The 21,175-nt window shown below is 36.1% G+C and overlaps 1 protein-coding gene across 2 annotated transcripts in view; it reads right to left on the bottom strand.

Moving 5' to 3' along the window:
- nckap1 (NCK-associated protein 1) overlaps window positions 1–21,175 on the bottom strand; it is a 59,130-nt gene that overhangs the window by 20,506 nt on the left and 17,449 nt on the right. The window contains exons 3-16 of one of the 2 annotated variants that reach the window (XM_077215661.1): window positions 14,804–14,890; window positions 14,199–14,255; window positions 13,952–14,094; window positions 13,723–13,813; window positions 13,454–13,591; window positions 10,338–10,386; window positions 9,592–9,748; window positions 9,346–9,402; window positions 8,982–9,185; window positions 8,412–8,544; window positions 7,971–8,052; window positions 7,407–7,465; window positions 3,918–4,063; window positions 3,167–3,299 (exon numbers count right to left, since the gene is read on the bottom strand). In XM_077215661.1, the coding sequence (XP_077071776.1) occupies window positions 3,167–3,299; window positions 3,918–4,063; window positions 7,407–7,465; window positions 7,971–8,052; window positions 8,412–8,544; window positions 8,982–9,185; window positions 9,346–9,402; window positions 9,592–9,748; window positions 10,338–10,386; window positions 13,454–13,591; window positions 13,723–13,813; window positions 13,952–14,094; window positions 14,199–14,255; window positions 14,804–14,890 (1,536 nt within the window). Of the gene's footprint in view, window positions 1–3,166; window positions 3,300–3,917; window positions 4,064–7,406; window positions 7,466–7,970; window positions 8,053–8,411; window positions 8,545–8,981; window positions 9,186–9,345; window positions 9,403–9,591; window positions 9,749–10,337; window positions 10,387–13,453; window positions 13,592–13,722; window positions 13,814–13,951; window positions 14,095–14,198; window positions 14,256–14,803; window positions 14,897–21,175 lie in introns of both variants that reach the window. The other variant, XM_077215660.1, reaches the window with a different exon arrangement.

The following is a 21,175-nucleotide window of genomic DNA, read 5'->3' as shown; positions in this document are numbered from 1 at the left end:
CTTATTTCTCACCATGCCATTAACAGGCATGAATTTATCTGAAAATGGTCCTGTCAGAGGCTGAAACTACTCCAACATAAGCTGCTCAGGTGGATTTGGCTAACAGTGAGGTGCTGTTTGTGACTGGTCCATGTGTAAGTGAGGCTTTTTGTTACGGCCCAGCTGGTCTTGTCTCCTCAACTTCCTCCCTAGAGCAAACAGTGCATACTCTCTGAATTACTAATGCAAAACAACCTTTGCCCCTGTGCGTTTTGACGAAACCCATACAAGATGATGGAGGCCGGTCATTCGTTGTGACAAACAAAGAGTGTCAGTTAAAGCTTTGTTGGTTCAACTCCGATTTGACGAGGACCAAATATTCTACCTCGCTCCTCATGGGCATCTGAGGGCAGAGTCTGAGACGGTGCAGGTTGGAAATAACACATCTATCCGACGTGATGCAGAGGCTAACCTCTGCTGAAGCGCCGTGATCTTTTGTTGTTTCTCTAAACCGCTGTAAAAAGTTTTCTGTGCGAGGATGGAAATATTCTTGGAAACTTTTAGTGCTTTTCCAACATAAATAAAGCTTGCAGCTGTCCAAAGCTGTGTGGAGTGGACATAGGAGGAAGACCATTTCAGAGACATGCTGAGAGAGGGAGTTTCATGTTTAAATAAGGGAAACCCAAGCCTTCTATGGCTCAATAAATCTCTTTTATTCCTCTAAGTGCTCTCAGACAGCTCAATGTTCAGGCCCTGCAATGACATGAGAACTCTCATTGTGCTGTTTGTTTGGGTGCCGTTTGTCCACCAATTAGGAGTGAAAATGTGGGTTTATTTACCAAATTAAATTGGATATTGGAGGGCACGCTGTTTGGCAGGAACAAACACTTGGTGAATGTGCTGGCCATATACCGGCGGGGGGGGGGAACAGGAATCTGTTGTGCTCCTCGTGTGTGCGGAGGGGCTTCCATATGCCCCCGGGGAGCCTGGGTAGCTGCACTGGTGTATGGTTCAATTACAGATTTAATAAATCATGCTTTTCAGCATTTGGTTTTCTGTACACATCCTGATACATGGACCACAGTGCTCAATGCTGCGTGTTGGGACATTCCAGCTCTAGTCAACTCATGGAGCTTTCCGGATTCACAGTACGACTCCATCCTGAACCCTCGCATGGGTCGCGGCTAAGCCGTGGCGAGACCCGACAGAGAAAAGAAAGATCTTTTCCAAACTCCTTTTCTCAAAAGTAACACTGGCCATATTCACTAGGGGACATTCGCAGACACATAAAACACAGAGTCTGCATTTAGGCTAAACCAGAGATTTTAGGACAAGTCAAATGGAATATATAATCTGACCAAATTAAATAAATTAGGTGTCAACTGATTTATAATAGTCAGTGAAAGCAAGTACATGAGGCTAAAATAATCATTTTATTACAGACAAGGGCTGGATGATATACTGAAAATTCACAAAATATTTGTGATGATATTACTGATTGTTTAAATTAACCTTCATGAATATCACAATGACAAAAGTTAAGAACGTCTGATTTATACTTCAATATCAAAAGCTGGTAACCTATACCTGGTAAGTTTAATTTATTTGAATGAATTTTTTGAAACGATTTACGATTCACTTAAGTGATCACTGCAAAAATGTTGAATCTACAAAAGGCCATTTCAGAGAAAAATAAATACATTTAAAGATAACAATCATATAATCATTTCAAAAATACAAATTCACAATACTACTCTCAATGATACCTACAAAAAATGTCATAAAGCACTGTTTTCAGATAAGGTTACTGAATTCAGGGTTCGTACAGATTTTTAAGAGTGAAATTCAAGCACTTTTCAAGCAATTTTAAGCAGTGGAAGCAGTGCTTTACAAGGGTGGGTACAGGTGAATTATCAAGGGTTCAGTAAATATAATGGGGTGTACATTATATGCTAAGAAGCTGAGAAGTAAACTACAGTAGGAACTACTATATAAATGGGAGAATATAGGGAATATGTTTGTGTTTCCATTTGCTCCAACAGCAATAGGAAAAAGATTTTTAAATAACCAATTGCTTTCCATTTCCAAAAGAAGAAATTATACAATATACAAATATACGACATACAATAATCAATTGCAAAACATTGTTACACGAAGATCAAAACGAATATGAAACAAATTCTGAATCTGAACGAGACAAAAAGCCGTACAGTACATGAACGCAACCTTCAGCTGCGCTGCCAATCAGGATATTAAAACTAAAGAACGTAGGAAAAGCAATTTCTAGAGCTGTGAATCTTCACTTGCCACATGATTCGATTACGATTCAGAGGGCAACAATTTGATTATAAAATGATTCCAATGCATTATGATGCATCATTTCCACTAATTCCTTATATTAATAATAATTACTATATTAACAATCACAATATAGTCATTTTTGTTATAACTATATTATATAGTTAAAAATTAACAAACAGTAGAAAAAAATACAATATAAGAAATAAACAAACGAAATTAACAATACTTTACTATTTTTAACAGAAGCATTCAAGTAAGAAATAATACAGAAATTAATAATCAAATCTAAAAATAATCACTGCATAATCTTTAGTGTAATAATTGCAAATAAACTGATTAATATTAAAGCTAAAAAAAGTTATTCAGTCAAGAGCAATGAGAGATTCCCACTTTTCTTTTGTTGTTTGATTAACAATAATAGCAGCAGGTTTATTAAGACTAATGCCCAGGTCTAACATAATGTTACCCATTAGATTTATGTTACGCCCCAAATGTTTTCATCCACTTAAGACATAACCGACTGCTTTTACGAGAATACTTGTATCTCGTATCTCGTATCTACTCGTACAAAGAATCTGACAGTTCAAATGCAATATGCCACTAACTGTATTTGGGAACGCATGCTCGCGTGACAAACGCAAATGATCCACGACTCTATCTTTAAAGGTTATTTTTCAGGGCAGTTTTCTTTCTTTTTTATCGAGATGTTCTAAGAAAAAATACCAAGCCTTTTTAAGGATGATAATCAAAATTCAAGCACATTTCAAACGGTTAAAATCAAGCATTTTTCAAACTTTCAAAACTCTGTACGAACCCTGTGAAGTGAATCTGACATTTGTGCTCCTCTTGGGGCCTGTTGGACTGATTCCAGGTCAGTGCGACTCACCTCTTCAGGGCAGAGCTCATGGGTACAGCTCATAAAGTGGGTGCAGAGCAGTGGGAAGGAGATGGAGTATCGAGACTGGGACGGCAGTTCGAGACACTGCTGGAACATCTTTTCAAAGGCGCGGCTGTAAAAGCTATCAAAGAGAGAGAAAATGAGTTGCAAGTTCATTTCACCGTCTGGTACAGTCATATCTAATCAGTTGAAACACCCCTGTCCGCTTTCCACCAAGCATGAAAAAGAAATATCTAAAAACAAGAGGGACAACAGACAGTTGCTATGGGATTCTGAGAACAGATATGGCTTCTGCCAATTGTGGAGCTGGCGTTAAGCAGTGTTTCCTGTGCCACTGCTGAATTAACAAAGTCACGGCAAAAAGGAATCATATCACAAGTTGTGAGCTTGCAGTGTCTTAAAATGTAGTTCGTAAAAAAGGCAGGGTACAGCAAAATAAATAAATTTTGCATTGTCTTTGCTGGCTACAATAGACAATTAAATTAAGAAAATACACAAATAAATTAAAATATATTGGTCAAAAAAATTCAAACTCATGTTTGAATGCAAACAACAGATCATTCAATGATCCTGTCAGAGCAACTGCAGAATTAACTGACTCACAAAGAATTGCAAGTCAACATTTTTATTAATTTTCGGAAATGTTAATGTCTAAAGGCACTTTTTTTCTATTCAGTGTTCTACTCTACACATTAATGTAATTTCTTTGATTGACCTTTTCTTTGATGTGAGGTCATACCAGAATATGGAAAGGTCAGAAGTCTCCACAAGCATCTCCACCAGAGAGTCCACCATCTTGGTGTGGAAGATGATGGTGTTCATCATCTTTCCCAACTCCCTGTGATCTGCCAGTCCTAGTGAGGCCTTGGACACGCTGGTGTAAGCCTAAGCACAGAGAAAAACAACATCATTAGAGTTAATCTGAAACCAAATGAAAGTGCATTAATTATTTTGACAACTTTTCTCAAAGGCTAAGCTTGGTGGGCTTGATTTCCATGAGCAAATCCTCAGGCAAATGAAGAGCAACGAATCAGATTGGAAACTGGACCAGGGCAGAGTCTGAAGAAAAGTGTGGTTTGATGTTTTATCATAACTTCTGAGAAGGCTTTCTGGGAAATATTTTTGTAAACTTGATACTTTTGAACCAGACAATGTCCAACCAACACAATTTCCTCTCTAGCATACATGATCAAATGAAGACTGTATGCAAAACAGATTCTCTTTGGTGTTTAACTCAAAACCCCTCTTTCCCCCCCAGCGAAACAGCTGTGCCAGCCAGTGCGATCAACTCAAACATAAGAAGTGTGAGAAAACTCAACCAAAACACGGATTGCACACGCCCTGCGCTGGCTTTCATCATCTAAAGATCGGCCAATTCAAAGAGCGCGGCATGCCAGGATGATGCCACATGACATTCAGCAGGTGCTAAACTCACAAAGCTTGTGGTTATGGAGTCCGGGGGAAAGACAATAAACATATCGTACAGCACTGAAGTCCACTGTGGAGCAGAAAAAGTATTGAAAAACAGGGCTTATTTTTAGATGAACATTTGCAGACTGCTGCTGGTAGTTTAATCGGCCATAGCGATAAAAAGGACCGCACCTTTGGAAACGAAGAGGCCAAATGCAGACGAGCAGACATGAACTGAGTGAACCGTTAGTTGTTATATACTGGCAAATGTTAGCTCAACAACAGGTCCATTAAACAAGAAGAAAGCATGCTAAATTTAAGGAGAGAACAGGGCATCCCTGCTTAGAGAGCAGAGTCAGGGCAGCTCTTTAGAGTAACTCGCTGCTGTCAAACTCTGTGTAGTGACTGATTCTAGTGCATACAGAGAGACTTTTTCTACACATCTGTGACATTTTAGTCTGCTTGGTTTCATTCACCAAAACAGTCACAATTAAGTTTCCATGACCAGTTACCCATCTCTTTTTTCTTGCTACTATACTTTTATGACACTACCGTCATTTTTTTGTTGTAAATCTTTAAAAAAAACGTCTCATGCTTACCAAGGCTGCATTCATTTGATCAAAAATACAGTAAAAACAACATTATCGGGAATTATTATTACAATTTAAAATAACATTGCATCTTTTTTAATAAATGTCTTTACTGGCACTATGGAACAATTTAATGCGTACTCTCTGAATAAACGTATTAATTTCTCATTCTCAAAAAATGTATTACAATAATACAGTAAAAAAAATCAACTAAATTACAGCAATAAGAATCTAAAATAACAGAATAATGTAATTATTAAAATTATATAATTTAATTAAAAAAATATTTCTGATTCCTTTCTTCCGGTTTTGGGGTAAGGCCTACCCCAGTTTTCACACACGCATATTTTCGTGCAAGTCACCTACATAGCTGAACATACACATCCACACACCCACAACGGTCAACGGCCTCAAACACACTCCGCTGCTCTATAGCTGACATTTTAAATCCTTGAATTTGCTTTGTCCTGGCAAACTGAGAGCAGTCAGAGCTCAAGGCTGCGCAGTGAATAAACGCTGCTGTTATTGGGGCCGATTTGTTTTTGTGGCCATGTGAAAGAGAGGACTCTGGCTGAGAAAAGAGCGATGGAGAGTGGGAAAAGGTCCAAACACAGAAAACAGTTGTTCAGCTGTGAGAAATGTTCACATTCCACTGATAGCAGCTTCTCCTGCTGAAGAGGTGAACTGAAAACCTCCTGCGTAAAGTTGAGGCCTGCTCTTGAAGGTTCTGGGTTCGATGCAAATAAGTTGTTTTTGTGGAATTTGTGGCATTACTGTCAGATAAGGCAAAAAATGTGGTAACTGCAAAATGGAAGAACAGTAAACACACTGATTCAATCATATGAGATGGAGTGAGACAAAATCATTTGCTGACCATGTTTGTGTAAAGTTCTTTGCAATTGTAGTTTTTGAAAACATTTTTTATACTTATTCCATTTTTTCATGACCACATAACGTCGCTAAACCAGGTAACTTTAACATGACATGGTTATCAGAAAGGAACTATTCAAATAGAGCAAATTCCACCGACAGAAATTACATCAGTAATTCACAACAAATTCATCCAATTCATTTGTCATTCCTAAGTATAGATAATCACAGCAATCATAGACAGCAATTTAATAAGAAAAATATATATTCACTTCTATAAAAATGCCAAGATTTCCAACAAATCTCAAACTTATTTATATAGCATTTCAATATTGTTTAAAAGCAGCTTTACAGGAAATCATGTTAATGTTTATAATATCTTAATATCTTCATGCCTTAGTCGCATTTAGCAGATTAGAGCAGGATAATAGTGTTTACATTTTGCAATGATACAAACAATCAACCAGTTGACATGATTTATAGTATATATTGCCCTACGTGAGTATACTGTATGTTAATTGAGTATACTGTATGTATACTGCAAATCATAATTTTGAAATTTTGATATTTTCAGGTTTTCCATGGTCATGAAGACCCTGAATATAAGTGCTTTAACTACAACTGTCACATACAAGGCCCATAGGGGGAAAAAAATTCCGTGGTATCATGGTTTCATATCAAAATCATGCCTCAAATTCTGTTGATAAAGTTTTTGAACCCAGAACATTCTTTTAGGGAAGAGGTCAAATGGCTTCTCTCTTGTGGGATTGGGCAGGCCAACACACAGGAAACACGCATTTGAGAGCAGACTGGACAATCCCAAAGACTGCAATCCAGATCCATGGGCTTTTGAGGTCCACGCACATTCACACAGATCCTCAGAAACACATGAACAAGCTTGTCTCTCCATCTCTGCTTCCATTTACACCCACCCGCATGAACTGTTACTTGATGAAAAAAATGTGCTTTATTCCACAGGGACGAAGTCTGATTTATTTGAGCCTGGATGAAAGGCGCAGGCTCTTCTTGAATAATCAGAGCTTCAAAAGAAAAGCATGCATTGTGGTTCATTTCTAAATAATTCAAAATTAAGTCATTTGTCATACAGCATGTAAAAAATATTGGTTTCATTCGAAAAGACAAAGGATAAGCACATTTCTGCAAGAAACATTTGTCAGCATGAAACTTTTTGTTGCGCTGTATCTCAAACTGTGAGAGCATTAGTTGCGTTACGTTAACCAGCATCTGCTAATTAGTAAGGGGGAAGCAAAGATAAGAGCTGTAAATTATGCCTGATTAGGATCAGAGGAAACAAACACCATGTATTGACCCGGCTCAGACGACTGAGATCATCTTACCTGCAGTCTAAACCAGTCTAGCCTCATCCCTCTGAAATCAAACACTTCACCATCTTCAACTGCAACACACACCCATACAAAGTTAGTTATTTTGAGACAGAGTACAAACAACAAGAGACAATATTATATCACAAAATAAAAGATAAATAATAAGTACATCAGTCCCAGTGTCATACTACAGGAAACTTTGAATATATAAAATATAATTATATGATGAGAAGCTGTTTTTGCATGATGCCAGTCAGACTTACTTTTATTATTTTATCTTTTAATTTGCGTCCATAACGTTGAAGTATGCATTACTTTTGATATGTATAGCACTGAATTTTATTTTGCTGGATTATGCAAAATTTTGCCACTGACCATGATTATTTAATATACAAAACATTTATGTTGAATTTTCAGCAAAAATTGTGATCCATGCTCTTACCATGAATACAATTACATGATCCACATATATTACAGTTTATAAAACAAACCAATGAATCTGATAAATAAGAGCAGGCAATTTGATTTAATGATGTCTTTTTAGCACAATACAAATTAAGAAGAGAGTTTCTCTACCTTGTTTAACACTGAGAGAGGTCATAGTGTTTACGAAAGATGACATAATTATGGACTCGTCCTCTGGGCAGACGGACAGGTTCTACAAGAGAAGACATGATTATTTTACCAATTGTGTGTGCATCTTAAAATTAAAACACCATGACGAGCAAGTCTCGCTGCTGATTGCAGTCTCAGAACTGAATGACAATACTAGTTCTCCATCTAGTGGTGAAGTTCATGTATTGAACCTCATGTTCTTCTAGACGCCCTATGTGAGATCCTGTGAATGATTCATAATATGACTAATGTTCATGTCTGAACTACCCAACTGCACATGACTGATCCTCATCTCATGAGAGCACTACAAATAGCAATTGCTCTCCAAAGGCGGTGTAACTGATCTGTGTCCTTTTAGTGCAGTAGAAAGGAAAACTGGATCCATAGAGCAGATAGTCTCACCTGCACAAGCTCATTGAGCACCACAGCGTCAAAGCCAGACAGGTACTGCACGTAGTATCTCTGCATCACCGGGCCGTACTTCCGTACGTGTGCCCTCAACTCTTCCATGTAAAAGATCAGCTCTGCAATGTGCCTGAGAAAACGAGGAATGAATTAAAATATAAATATTAGATGAAAAAACTTTGGCAACTGAAATGTTTAAAGTAATAAAAATACTATAACTGAAATTAATTTACAAAATAAAAATGACTAAATATATTAAAGCTGAATAGAAATATTAAAAAAACTAATAAAAATAAGAACAACAAAAGAACTAAAAAAATAATGAAAATATAAAAAAAATAACTAATTCAAAACATGAATAAATTCTATACCAGTAAATACATAATACTGAAATAACATGTGTAATGCAATATGGGAACAAATTGCAGTAAATCACACAAAAAATAACTGAATCACGGAATATTTTGGTGAAATTTAAAAATACAAAAGCGTAGCATGAGGCCTCTTTAAAGCCTACATTTAAAAAAATATCAAAAATGAGTGTTGAGGTGGAAGAATTGGATTTACTTGTCAATGAAGTCATCTGTGCTTTTCTTCTGGATGTTGTCGGCATGTCTGAGCAGCCAAATGATTTCGTCACGGGCGAAGGAGAGAGCCATGAACACAAACAGAGCCTTGGGACCCAGTAAACCTGGCTGATCCGCTAGAACTGTGGCGAGCTCTTTTAAGGCAGATCTCAAGAACTTGCGACGCTCTCTGTGCATGGAGCCCCTGGAGCAAATGATAAAAATATAGATATTGCAAATAAAAGGCAACACTGCTGCTGCTGTACACTCAATTTACTAACTGGGCTGTGAGCTTAGCAACATGCTAGCATCAATCTACTGGAGTCAATAGAGAGTATCTTCAGAAGTACCAAGAGTCCACTTACGCATGCGACAGTGCAGACTCTTTGCATTCACGGATGTCATTGACACGTTTGTTGTAACTGTAGAAGATAGAGAAAACAAACAAAAACACAATCAACAACAAAATATATATCTACACAACACAAAGACACGCTATGTATGCATGAACCACATTATGATCATTTTAATATTTTATATAAACGCTACACACAACATTCAAATTAATTACAGAAAACTTGAGAACGTGTGTGCCAGTAGAAATTGCTGACCCGCGAATGTTTACAAAGAGATCCTCGGCAGCTTTGTGAATGTGGAAGACCTCATCCCTGAACAGACAGAGACAGGAACTGCTCTGAAGAGCCAACTTCCACAAACTGAGAGCCGCAGGGTCAGTGTTTAGAGCTGCATGACACAAGATGAACCCAACTAGGACACAGAACAGAGAGAGAGACTGTTACAAACCACATACACTCCTGTTACATTTGTAAAAACCCTGGCCCATAGAGGATATGTGTTCACCAATTTCGACAACTGGAAAGAGTGTCGTTTATATAAATATTTTGGTTTATTTGATGATGCTTTTCCACAGAGAATCAAGTGTTCTCAGATTAACACCTTTCACCAAATTTAAATACATTATGCAGATTCCTCAAAATAAGCACAGAAAGTGTGTGGAAAAAAAGCACTTCATCTGGACCTGCTAAATATTAAACCACACCATGTAAATGGTATACTACTATACAAAAAAGACTAGAAAATAATAAAACAAATGTTCAAACAATTATCAGTATTGGTTCTCTCAATCTGAGGCATAACTGACGGCATTAAAACGGCATTCACAAGAAATGTAACAATGTATTATAAAGAAAAGTCATTTCAGAGGTTCTGATGTTAATTTAAGAAAAATATATATTTTTTTAATAAAGTGCAATAAAGATTCATACACTGTACAAATAGGTACATTTATTAAGTAAGAAAAAAATAAATTTCATGTTGTCTTTAATAACACACTTACAGACGATCCATTTCTCCATGGCGTCCAAGGATAGATATTCACAGGGCATCTGAAATATACAGGTCAACAAATTATATTTGGTCAAATGTACAATGTTCTCATGCTCCTGCCTATGAGGAATATACAGTATGATAAAAATTATATATCTTTTATATCAATACAGTTAATTTTGCTGGAATGTTCAATTAAATAAACCTAATGTATTAAATAACCATGTGTTAATGCCTGTAGTTGGGCAATCAATAATCTACTATGAGCAATGATTGTTTACACTTTGTTCTTACAGCCTTGTGCCAGTGCTATTTTAGTATTATTGATCTAGTCAAGTCAAGTCAAGTCAATTTATTTATAGAGCACAACATAAACACAACATTAGTTGATCCAAAGTGCTTTACAGACGGTCAAAAATAAAAATTAAAAATTAATAAAGAAAACTATTAATAATAATAAACGAATAAAAGAACATTTCTACATACATTTACACAGTGTACCATACACAGCGTCACTCAAATGCAAGAGTATAAAAATGAGTCTTTAGGCTAGATTTAAAAGCATTGAGCGATGGAGAGGCCCTGATATTAAAGGGTAAGCTGTTCCAAAGTTTAGGTGCAGCAACCGCGAAAGCTCTGTCGCCTTTTGATTTGCAACGTGAACGAGGAACTGATAAAAGAAGCTGGTTACAGGATCTTAATGACCTAGAGGTTGTATGTGGCTGGATAAGTTCATAGAGATAATCCGGGGTTGATTTTTGGAGAGCCTTATATACAAAAAGAAGGACCTTAAAATCAACTCTAAACTTGACAGGGAGCCAGTGCAATGAAACAAGAACAGGAGTAATATGCTCCCGTTTTTTTGTTCCTGTCAGCAGTCTGGCTGCCGCATTTTGGACCATCTGAAGCCGAGATAGAGTGCTTTGTGGAAGACCGACATATAGAGAATTACAATAGTCCAGTCTAGAAGAGATTAGTGCATGGATGACAATTTCAAGATCTTTTTGAGAAAGAAAATGTTTTACCTTCGCAACAGATCTGAGGTGGAAGAAGCTACTCTTTACAACCGTGTTCACCTGTTTGTCGAATTGTAGTGAAGGGTCAAAATAGACCCCTAGATTTTTTACATAGGGTTGTAAGCTATCACTGAGGGAGCCTAACCTACTTGTCAGAGTAGTATTGAGTGCAGTGGGGCCTAGCAGAAGCACCTCAGTTTTGTCAGTGTTTAGTTGCAGGAAATTGTTCGCCATCCAAATTTTCACTTCATCAAGACATGATAAAAGGAGTTGTATAGAGAAATCATTTTCAAGTTTGATTGGAAGGTAAAGTTGTAGGTCATCGGCGTAGCAGTGATAGTTTATGCCATGTTTCTGGAGAATGGAGCCCAGGGGAAGCATGTAGAGTGAAAACAACAAAGGGCCAAGAATAGAACCCTGGGGAACACCATAAGTGACGGGTGCAGTAGGTGAGGTAAACGACCCGATATTTACTGAAAACGTCCTACCCTTTAAATAAGAGTTGAACCATTGTAATGCCGTGCCTTGAACCCCTACTGTATATTGAAGTCGTTTCAAGAGGATGTCATGGTCAATCGTGTCAAAAGCTGCACTCAGATCTAGCAGTAACAGAATGACAGATGACCCTGAATCAGTAGACAACAATAGATCATTTGTAACTTTAAGCAAGGCTGACTCTGTACTGTGAAGTGCTCTAAAACCAGATTGTAACTTATCCAAAATGTTAAAGGCATCTAAGTAAGAAGTAAACTGTGAGAGCACTGCTTTCTCTAAAACCTTTGAAATGAATGGGAGTTTAGAAATTGGCCGGTAGTTAGTATTCTTATCTATTATAAGAATATTTATTACAATTTTTAATTAACATTTTTATATTTCAGTTTATTTTATTTGAGTTTTGTTTTAAGTCATTTTAGTAGTTCAACTTATTTCTGTTAGATGCAAAGGCAATATTTTTTCATCTAATATTTATATTTTATTTAAACTATAATTTCAATTACTGAAATTACTTTTATTATTTTTGGAAAACTTGTAACCCTTATTTTTATGCATGATAAAACGCTCCCAATGTAGAGGCTCTTTTAAACAGTTTGAGGATACCTATGATGCAACCTATGACTAAAAGAATTAGTGTGTACCAAATGGTAGTATGTTAAAATGCGTATTCCAAAGATACCCGGATGATCTATTATTTCCGGATAGGATCCGAAGTGCAGATCCGTGCACACTCTTTGGCTAATATTGCCCACAACCCATTGCACGTCTAACTAGGATTCAATTAGAACTACAAACAACCATAAAAGTGTTAGAAAATACAAATATAGCAGATGTGCGAGACTGGCGTTTAAGTAGAGCAGTTTAGAAAAATGGATTCGACAGATTAATAATCAGCATCTAACCAGATGAAAAATATTTACTGAATGTTATCCACATTATTTCATCTACAACAACATTGTGAACTATTATAAAGATACATTTGGTCATTAACTGTTAAATGCACCATCATGCAAACACATGAGGAGAGTTCTCCACATGAAAGACCCACAATATGGTAGGAAAATCAATAAAGTGAAATGTGGAGGATGTTAACTGTGATGAGATGATTGTCAGGGCAGTTTAAACTGTCATGATGAACGTAACTAAGCGACAGACTGGAAGACACAATTATGATGTAGTAGTATGTCCCACAGCTTCCCAATTATTCAGCTATACACTCAAAGGTACATACTTTTTCTTTACAATAAAAAGCACATACTTTTAGGGCATAGTACAAGTAGGTGAACTGGGATGCAGGGCTAGTTTTTGCCAAAATAAAAGGCAACACTGCTGCTGCAGTACACTTACTTGCTAACTGGGTTGTGAGCTTAGCAACATGCTAACATCAATCTACTGAAGTCAACGGAGAGCATAATTTAAACTTGTGTGCTTCATGTGAGGAGAGTCATTTGTGTGGTGTGCATGAGTGACTGTTAGCGGACTGGCTACTGCTATAAAGAGAGTTTCAAATTATTCTTTTATAAGGTGCCCTGACAGTTAGCATTCTGCCTTAAAAGGTAACTGTGTATGATGACAGAGTTCACAAAAATAATTAAAGACTATAGCGAAGCCTGACCGTGTCAGATTGAGCCGGGTTGAGCATGGTACTAGGAGCACTAATCAAACTGAGCAGCTGAGCGTTCCTCCACTGATCTGCAGACAGATTCCGGCGTGGGTAGACCATCTGCAGGGAGACCAGTGCATCTGACAGCGACTGCCATAGCCGTGAGAGAAAGGGAAGAGAAAAACAAATGTCAGAGAGCTCAGATTAAACCATGTTCTCCTTATGAGATGAGAAACAGAGTAATAGGATTTTCTGATCTCAATGTAACATGCAGATATTACTTTTCCATGAGGGACAAACTCCTCCATCATCTTTTTCAACGGATTCTCATAGTCCACAATCATCTGTCCAAGCCTGGGGTATTCTCGATCACTGAACACAAAAACATTACACAATCATGACCCCAGACACATCTCTGTCATTGGTAATATCCACACTATAATAGAATGAAACCGTACAGTGTGTGGCTCTAGGTAAGATATACAGTATATTACCTCATATATGCATTACCTTGAACCGTGTGTCATTTCGTGGGCATAGTTGTAGAGGCCGATTATCGCTTTGCGCTCCTCAATTCGAGAAAGCAGCATCATCAGAGTAGTGTACGTCACCACCAAGTCCAGGTAGTTCTTTGTGAGGTCAAAATTTACAGTCTGCATTGTGGGAAAAAAAGACACTTTGTTATACATCTGCCATTTCATTGAACTAACATCAATAATTCAAAGACATTCTATATATTGCCATTATTTCAACTTACAATGTCAAAGAAAACTTGACAGACGTCAATAGTGTTCAGCAGTTCACAGACATGGTCCTGGAAGAACAGAAAATCATAAAAATATTGCTTTTTAAAAAGACCATCAATTTGTATTTTACCAATACAAAAAAAAATATTTTTAATTATGTATTTTATATTATGTATTATTTTACAGTATGCTTAATATTAAATAATATTATGAAATCACATATTAGAGTTATTATTGAAATTAAAACTAACTATTACAAATAATTTGTTAATTGAAAAAGATTAAATACAATAAAATATTAGACATTAGAATATTAGATAATAAACTTAAATTTGGCAACAAACTGAAATGTTAGTTAAGTTAACCTTGAAGTACTAAAATAACTGAAAATGTTCTACATAAAATGACAAAAAAAGGATTAAAGCTAAATAGAAATGGTTAAAAAAAACAAGAACATTTTAAATAAGTTAAACTATAACAGTACATTAATAACAATAAAATACTACAATAAGTAAATAAAACAATTTACATAAAAATGATATTATGAACAATTTACATTCAATCATTCTGTTGGTGTTTCATGACTGAGGCCCATAGAGTGGGACTGCTCTCATACCTTAAATTCCATAACGTCCACAAAGGTGAAGTAATATAGAGCTAAATTCTTCAGTATTTCTGACTTTTCTTTTTGTAGTTGTGCAAGCTGTTGCTGTAATGTAAAAGACAAGTGCATAAATTAAACATATCACATTAAACAAGGTCACATAACTGTGATATCTGACCAGGAAACTTATCAGCAGGGTTCACGTTAGATCATTTATGGCTGAGAACTATACTATTATATTAATTCTAATAACCGCAGTAACAGGCATGTGAAAGGAGTTATAAATTCCATTTGTGCCCTAAACTCTGTAAGCTTGACTAAAACAGAATCTTAGGGTAGAGGTCTGACGCAGGAAACCTTTTGAAATATCAAGTGCGGGTGTGGAAATAAGAAATCACTCAAATTTAAATATCTAAAAGTTACTACAATTAAGGCCAATTCGAGAAAAATATTTGTCAATGATTTCGCAAATGCTTTGTGTTCTGACGAGAAACTTTGCGTTCCATCGCAAAATAGTTCACGTTCCGCCGAGAAACTTTGCGTTTGCTCGCAAAGAGCTCAAAAGGTTTTGTGAGGGAACGCAAAGTTTCTCGGGTAACGCAAAACTTTTTGGGGGGTACGTTTAAACAGCCTTTACATGAAACCGATACCCGTTCACATAGTTCCGCCAAAATGATTAAAAACCGCTGTATTATTCATGCCAACCCAGTAGTTGGCGATGTCACTTTGTAAAGAAACACTATGCATCTAAAAACTGTACACGTAATAGGCTATATATGCGCATGACGTCACAAATTCACGTTTTTGTAGTTTACACAAAGACAATAACAGTATCGTTTTTAAAAACATGCACTTTGAAACCAATTTTCTAAAGTTCGCCCTTTCAGTAAAAAAGTTTTTCAGTTTTTGCCATTGTCGTGTAAATAAATGGCCAAACAGTGCTGTCTAAATGCCCCCCTAAAAAAAATCTATTGATCTCTACCTGTGGGATTTTTTGGGTAAGAGTGGGAAGAAAAATAACTTATTTTTAGCGGTAGCGGGAGCAGACCTCTTAGTGTAACAAAACAAAGTTCAGAAACGGGCTAAAATTGGTCAAAATACCCACTAAACACAAAATAAAACATCTCAGAGCAGGGATCAACAATAAGGATGTGAGAGAACTCATTACATTTGACTGAATTGTCTTACTCTATCAGGCTAGTTCTGCACGGTCACTTATGTTCACTGATCATGTACATCTATTTTAATCCTGGCAAACTTCAACATTTGAATCTCAATGATGCATTGCTGCTGTCAATTGTGTCAATTAGCTAAGTTGATTGTATATCAATGAGAATTTGTTGAAATGTTTAAAGTATAATAATGACCTGAAAGACAATGACCTAATCGTGTAAATAATAGTATGGGTTGAATAAAATTCAGCAAATAATGTTTGCTGTATATGCCACTGTTATCAAGCAAACTTGTGTTTATGAATATATACATTTCTGTCATGGAGCTACATCATGTATATAAAAAATATATGAATATATAAAATGTTGACAGGACAAGTAAAACAAACCAGTGCAGCAGAAATAATCCTTATTGTTGAGCATGTTCAAAGAGAGCATTTCTCAGATTTTATTTTTGACAGTCAAACTAGTGAATGAACCCTGCATCAAGTCCTGACACGCACGCCCTTTGGTCGTCTTTACAGTATTTGCAACTCTAGAGCAAAAATGCATTACCGCTGCACCTGGGAAGTATTCTGACCTCATTTCAGGCAAGCATACCTCTATTAGATTTCATTCATGATGTGCCACTAATATAATTGTCTTTCAGTAATGTTTGAATAATATTGCATACTTGTTCAAAAGAGCAACAATTCAATTCAAATAGGACTTCATGGAAAAACTGCATGATTTGAGAAGACTTGTCGTTTCAGCAGTTTTAGAGCGAAGGGTAGTGCAAATGTGCTCTAGAATTAAGTTAGTGACAGAATTCTTAACATCTATCAAGATTTCCAGAAAACCAGGTTAGAGCTAATAGAGTTAATGATGCACTGAAGATACCCATAAAGCCCAGTATCAGAGAAACTACATACAGGCAGAAAACACAAATTCCATTAAACCACACCATCCCCACCTTACATACTTTATATTCACCTCATATCCTACTAAAGTATATAAATCCACAAGCTCAAAAGAATAAATGTAATTGATCATACTCTATATGAGTTAAAGATGATATCATGAAAAACAGCAGAGAGGGAGATTAAACTGTGATAAATGTAAGATCTTACAAAAACATGTTTAGGCCACATTTCACTTCAAAAGCAAAAGATAAAAAAGAGGGGAAATTTGAATCTGCATAAAGAAAATGAAGCCATTTTTAGGACTACTAAGGTTTTTGGTATCTTGACAATATTTTTACTCTATCAGAAATGGGTATTTCCTTTCACTTTTTTAGTTTTTTATTTAGACTTATATATTCCCATTATTAAGTAGATTATTTTTTGTACCTATAAAACGTATTTCAATTCAATTATTTTGTATAATGCTTAACTCTTTATCAATTCAAATAAACCCAGTAGAACAAATAATATTATAATATACCATTGTGCCCCTCTCCCCTTCTCTCACTCCCGCAGACAATATTAATGGATTACAGTCATGAGGATTGGAGGAAAAAGTCCTTAATTGTCATAAAAATAATATTACAAAACCAAAATAGGCTTTATTTCCTTTAATCCAATATATATAGGCCTATATTTTTTATTATTCCGGGGTACTACAACCTGGACATGTTCTTGCAGGTTTCATGAGATCCTTCCACAAAACTAAGCGAACTGTATATATCAAAGATACATCTTTTTAAAAATTGGCATAGTTTGAATTTCAAAACGTTCCCTGATCACCATCTCCGCTCTTTTCAAATGAAAATGTGTTGGGCAAAACTATGTGATGCTGTGCCCAACGGGCTCAACCTCATTATATATATATATATAATTTTTTTTTTTTTTTTTTATAGAGTGGATAAATATACTGAAGAAAGCATGTAACCATGCAGTAACAGAATGAAAGGAAGCTCAGAGCACATCCCAATCAGTAGTCAAATATACATCACAGCTTCTCAAAATGAACATTCACAGGCTTTGCATTTTAAGAGTTATTTGAAGGGCACATCTGAGATTCCTTTTGTCCATATAGGTTACTGAAATACTGACATAAACATGTGAGTACAACTGAAATGTTAAACTACATATACATAAGAGCAGGAACTAAATAAAGCAAATAGGACTCCACATGGAGTCCAAACTTACCAAAAGAATAATCCAGAAAATAGCCATGTTAAGCATGCAAAAAATGCAAAAAAGGAAAAAGGAAATATAAAACAACACTAAAAGGCAACTCAAACACAGTTAAACATGACACAGCTCCACATCATTGCGAGAAGCAGTTAAACATCTTTAACACAAAGTAGAAGGCAAAGCAGCATCTGAAATATACAACACTTCAAAAGGACATGGTGGTTGGTTATTACAGTGGGACCAAAATGAATAAAACGGACACAAAACACACTTGACATGAAATGCATATATAAAAATAATATTTAATAGCACACATGAAAAATTGTTTGGTTAATTTGTTATGAGACAAGCCCATTAAATAAGTTAAGGCAAATGATCAATGTCATGATGCTGATGATTTTCCTCTGTTTTCCCCAAAACATCTTTACTTTCCGGCTTATAAACAAAAATCCAGGCTAAATGTAATCTTAACCTCTTTTCCTCCAAAATTGTGCTGGCTGTAAAGATCTTGCACTCAGGACAAGCACGAATTTCCATTTACTTGAGTGTCAATCTATAATGTATCTGATCTGTCTTTACCATCACACACTTTGATTTAGCATCAAATGTTATGTAAATATAAAACATATTTCTTAGCACTCAATTAACACAAATTATTTTTTAATTAAGGTTTAAATTTTTTAACTGAATGTTCATCAAGAAGCAACAATTGGGTGATTTCAATGTATGCAACTTTGTGGATTATAATACGAGTGGTATAGTTTTGTGTTTTAAAAAGAGTACTTATTATTATTATCCCACTCCCTATGTTCTAATATTAGTGGTCAAGATCATCAGGGTTAAAGGAGCAAATTTTCCAATGTGCAGAATTGTGTCAGAATACACACTGGCTCTGGGACCAGAATTGCAGGACCAAAACCAGTAGAGGTGTGAAACTACGACACACCTACATTCCAAAAGCAAAATGGGCTGAACGGATATCATTTCCTGATCTGATAAACACCAACAAAGAAATGGTGACTGCATCTCCTCTCTGGGTTATATAAATTGATCCACACAAAAATTATTCCATATTAAGAATAAATCATATTTGTAGTGTTGTAGTCAAGTTAAGTGTGGCCAAAGGTTCGTGGAAAGAAATACAGATCTGGGAAAGCCCCTCTTATGCGGACATCACAACATGTTCGATTACTTAATTAATCTGACACAATATCAAGCCTTTGAAAAATAAAAAAAAATTGGGCTGCATGACAAAACATAGTGTTTTACAATGACCTCAAACTAAACCTCCATATTCCACGACCATAAGGAGTGATGTTTGAATCAATCTCTGATAGTTGAGGAATGAGCACAATGGGAATCCATGAACCAAGCATGGTAAACATGCTTCAGAGATGATCAGGGTTGTGGCAATAGCAACAAAGCATTAAAGAAAGGACTAGGCTTGGTGACTGGTGTTGGAGGGAATATGATGGTAATCAGAAGGGAGACTAAAAGTGTTGAAACAGAAAACAAAATATTGAGCATTTATTTCACTACTACAGCACCATCTCCACTTAATATCAGCTCAGAAGATGTTTACCAAGCTGTATATTTGCTGAAACATTCTATAGTCAATATACAGAACAGTAGTTCTCAACCAGAGGGGCTGGGGCCCACTTGGCAGCCTCAGCAAACTTCCAAGGGGAGAGAAGGATGATTTAGAAGTAATTTAATTATATATTTATTAGGGATAGAACAACTTTGGATTTTTTTTAAATCGGCATTTATGAGATTAAAGTTGAGTCAACGTCGACTAGTCACTGTTGACGCCATTAATGTACAAACAAGCCAGAACATCAAGGTTGCCTTGTGCACAGCTATGTTATGTGAGACAGCGCTGCCCACAAGGCTATCGCTCCTACATAACAGCTTATTTTTATCAGTTCTTTTGTCTTTGGGTCGCCATATTTCTCACAGATTTCTGCTCGTTCTAAATCAGATACAGATAAAGTAGCACAGTAAAGATGATATTTATATAAATGCATTAGTGAGAGAGTGATTGTATGTGAATTAATTCTACCAGTCTAAGCAGCATCTCTCTACTAATAGTATGAAGCTGTGGGTTTTAGTTCCTAAGAAATACTGTTAATGCTAGAACTTTTCAGTTTCTAAGCCATTTAATTCATAAATCACAGAACAGTGTTGACAATATGTTTCTGCGCTACTGAATGTTTCGCTGTGCGCGCGATCTGCTTGTTATATGTGAGCTACTGTCAGTATGTTTGTGCGTAACAATGCAGCAGCGCATTAGTTTACAATGCGATTGAATTACCTGTACAATAAGCTGTGTAAAACGTGCATTCACCCGATCAATTTTGAGCATCCAGATCTCTGAGTGTGCATTTATTTGTCATTTTAACTGTTGGAAACGGAGTGTAAAAGTGGACTTCAAAGATTTCTTATCCTGTTGCAACCTCTATAGGCCATGATCAGCGACTAGTCAACTTCAAGCTTAAAGGATCATGGCAGAGCATTAAAGTTGATATGTATACTAGGAAATATAATTAGGATCAATTACATATTTTTTTAAATATTATATATTAAAGTAATCCAGCTCTAATTTACATTAAATGCTAAAAAATAAACACATGGTGAGTTGAGAACCATTAATAAGTGGAACTGTTCTACAAGTTTGCTGTTGAACAACCACTAACATCAGATACAGTAAATATGTACTTCTATAATCAAACTATTCAAAATCAGAGTTTATTTCCATTACAGAACCCCTACAGGGTCCTACGCAATAGCTGATGTGATCCGGGCCATGGCACCAGATTTAAATAGAGGGGTATATTCTGATCCGATGTAATGACAGAAATTATGGAGGGGGAAAAAACGTTTTGCTGATTGCTGAAACACTGGATGTTCCTTGGTAAACCTGGTTATCAAAACCTCATTTACTGATGCACCACTGGAAACAGGAGAAAACATGCAGTGTTATCTCTCGACAAATATCTTGCCTGATTAAAGCTGTTGTAAATGGTTTTAGCCATTTTGCCAAGAGCAAAAAAAACAACAACAACAACAAAAAGCAAAACCACTCGCAGCACCTT

This window comes from Siphateles boraxobius, unplaced genomic scaffold (genome assembly GCF_051911475.1).
Source record: "Siphateles boraxobius isolate OS27281-9 unplaced genomic scaffold, OSU_SipBor_1 7, whole genome shotgun sequence".
NCBI lineage: Eukaryota > Metazoa > Chordata > Actinopteri > Cypriniformes > Leuciscidae > Siphateles > Siphateles boraxobius.
Note: the sequence above shows the minus strand (reverse complement) of the source record. Positions and strands in the feature narration are given on the sequence as shown.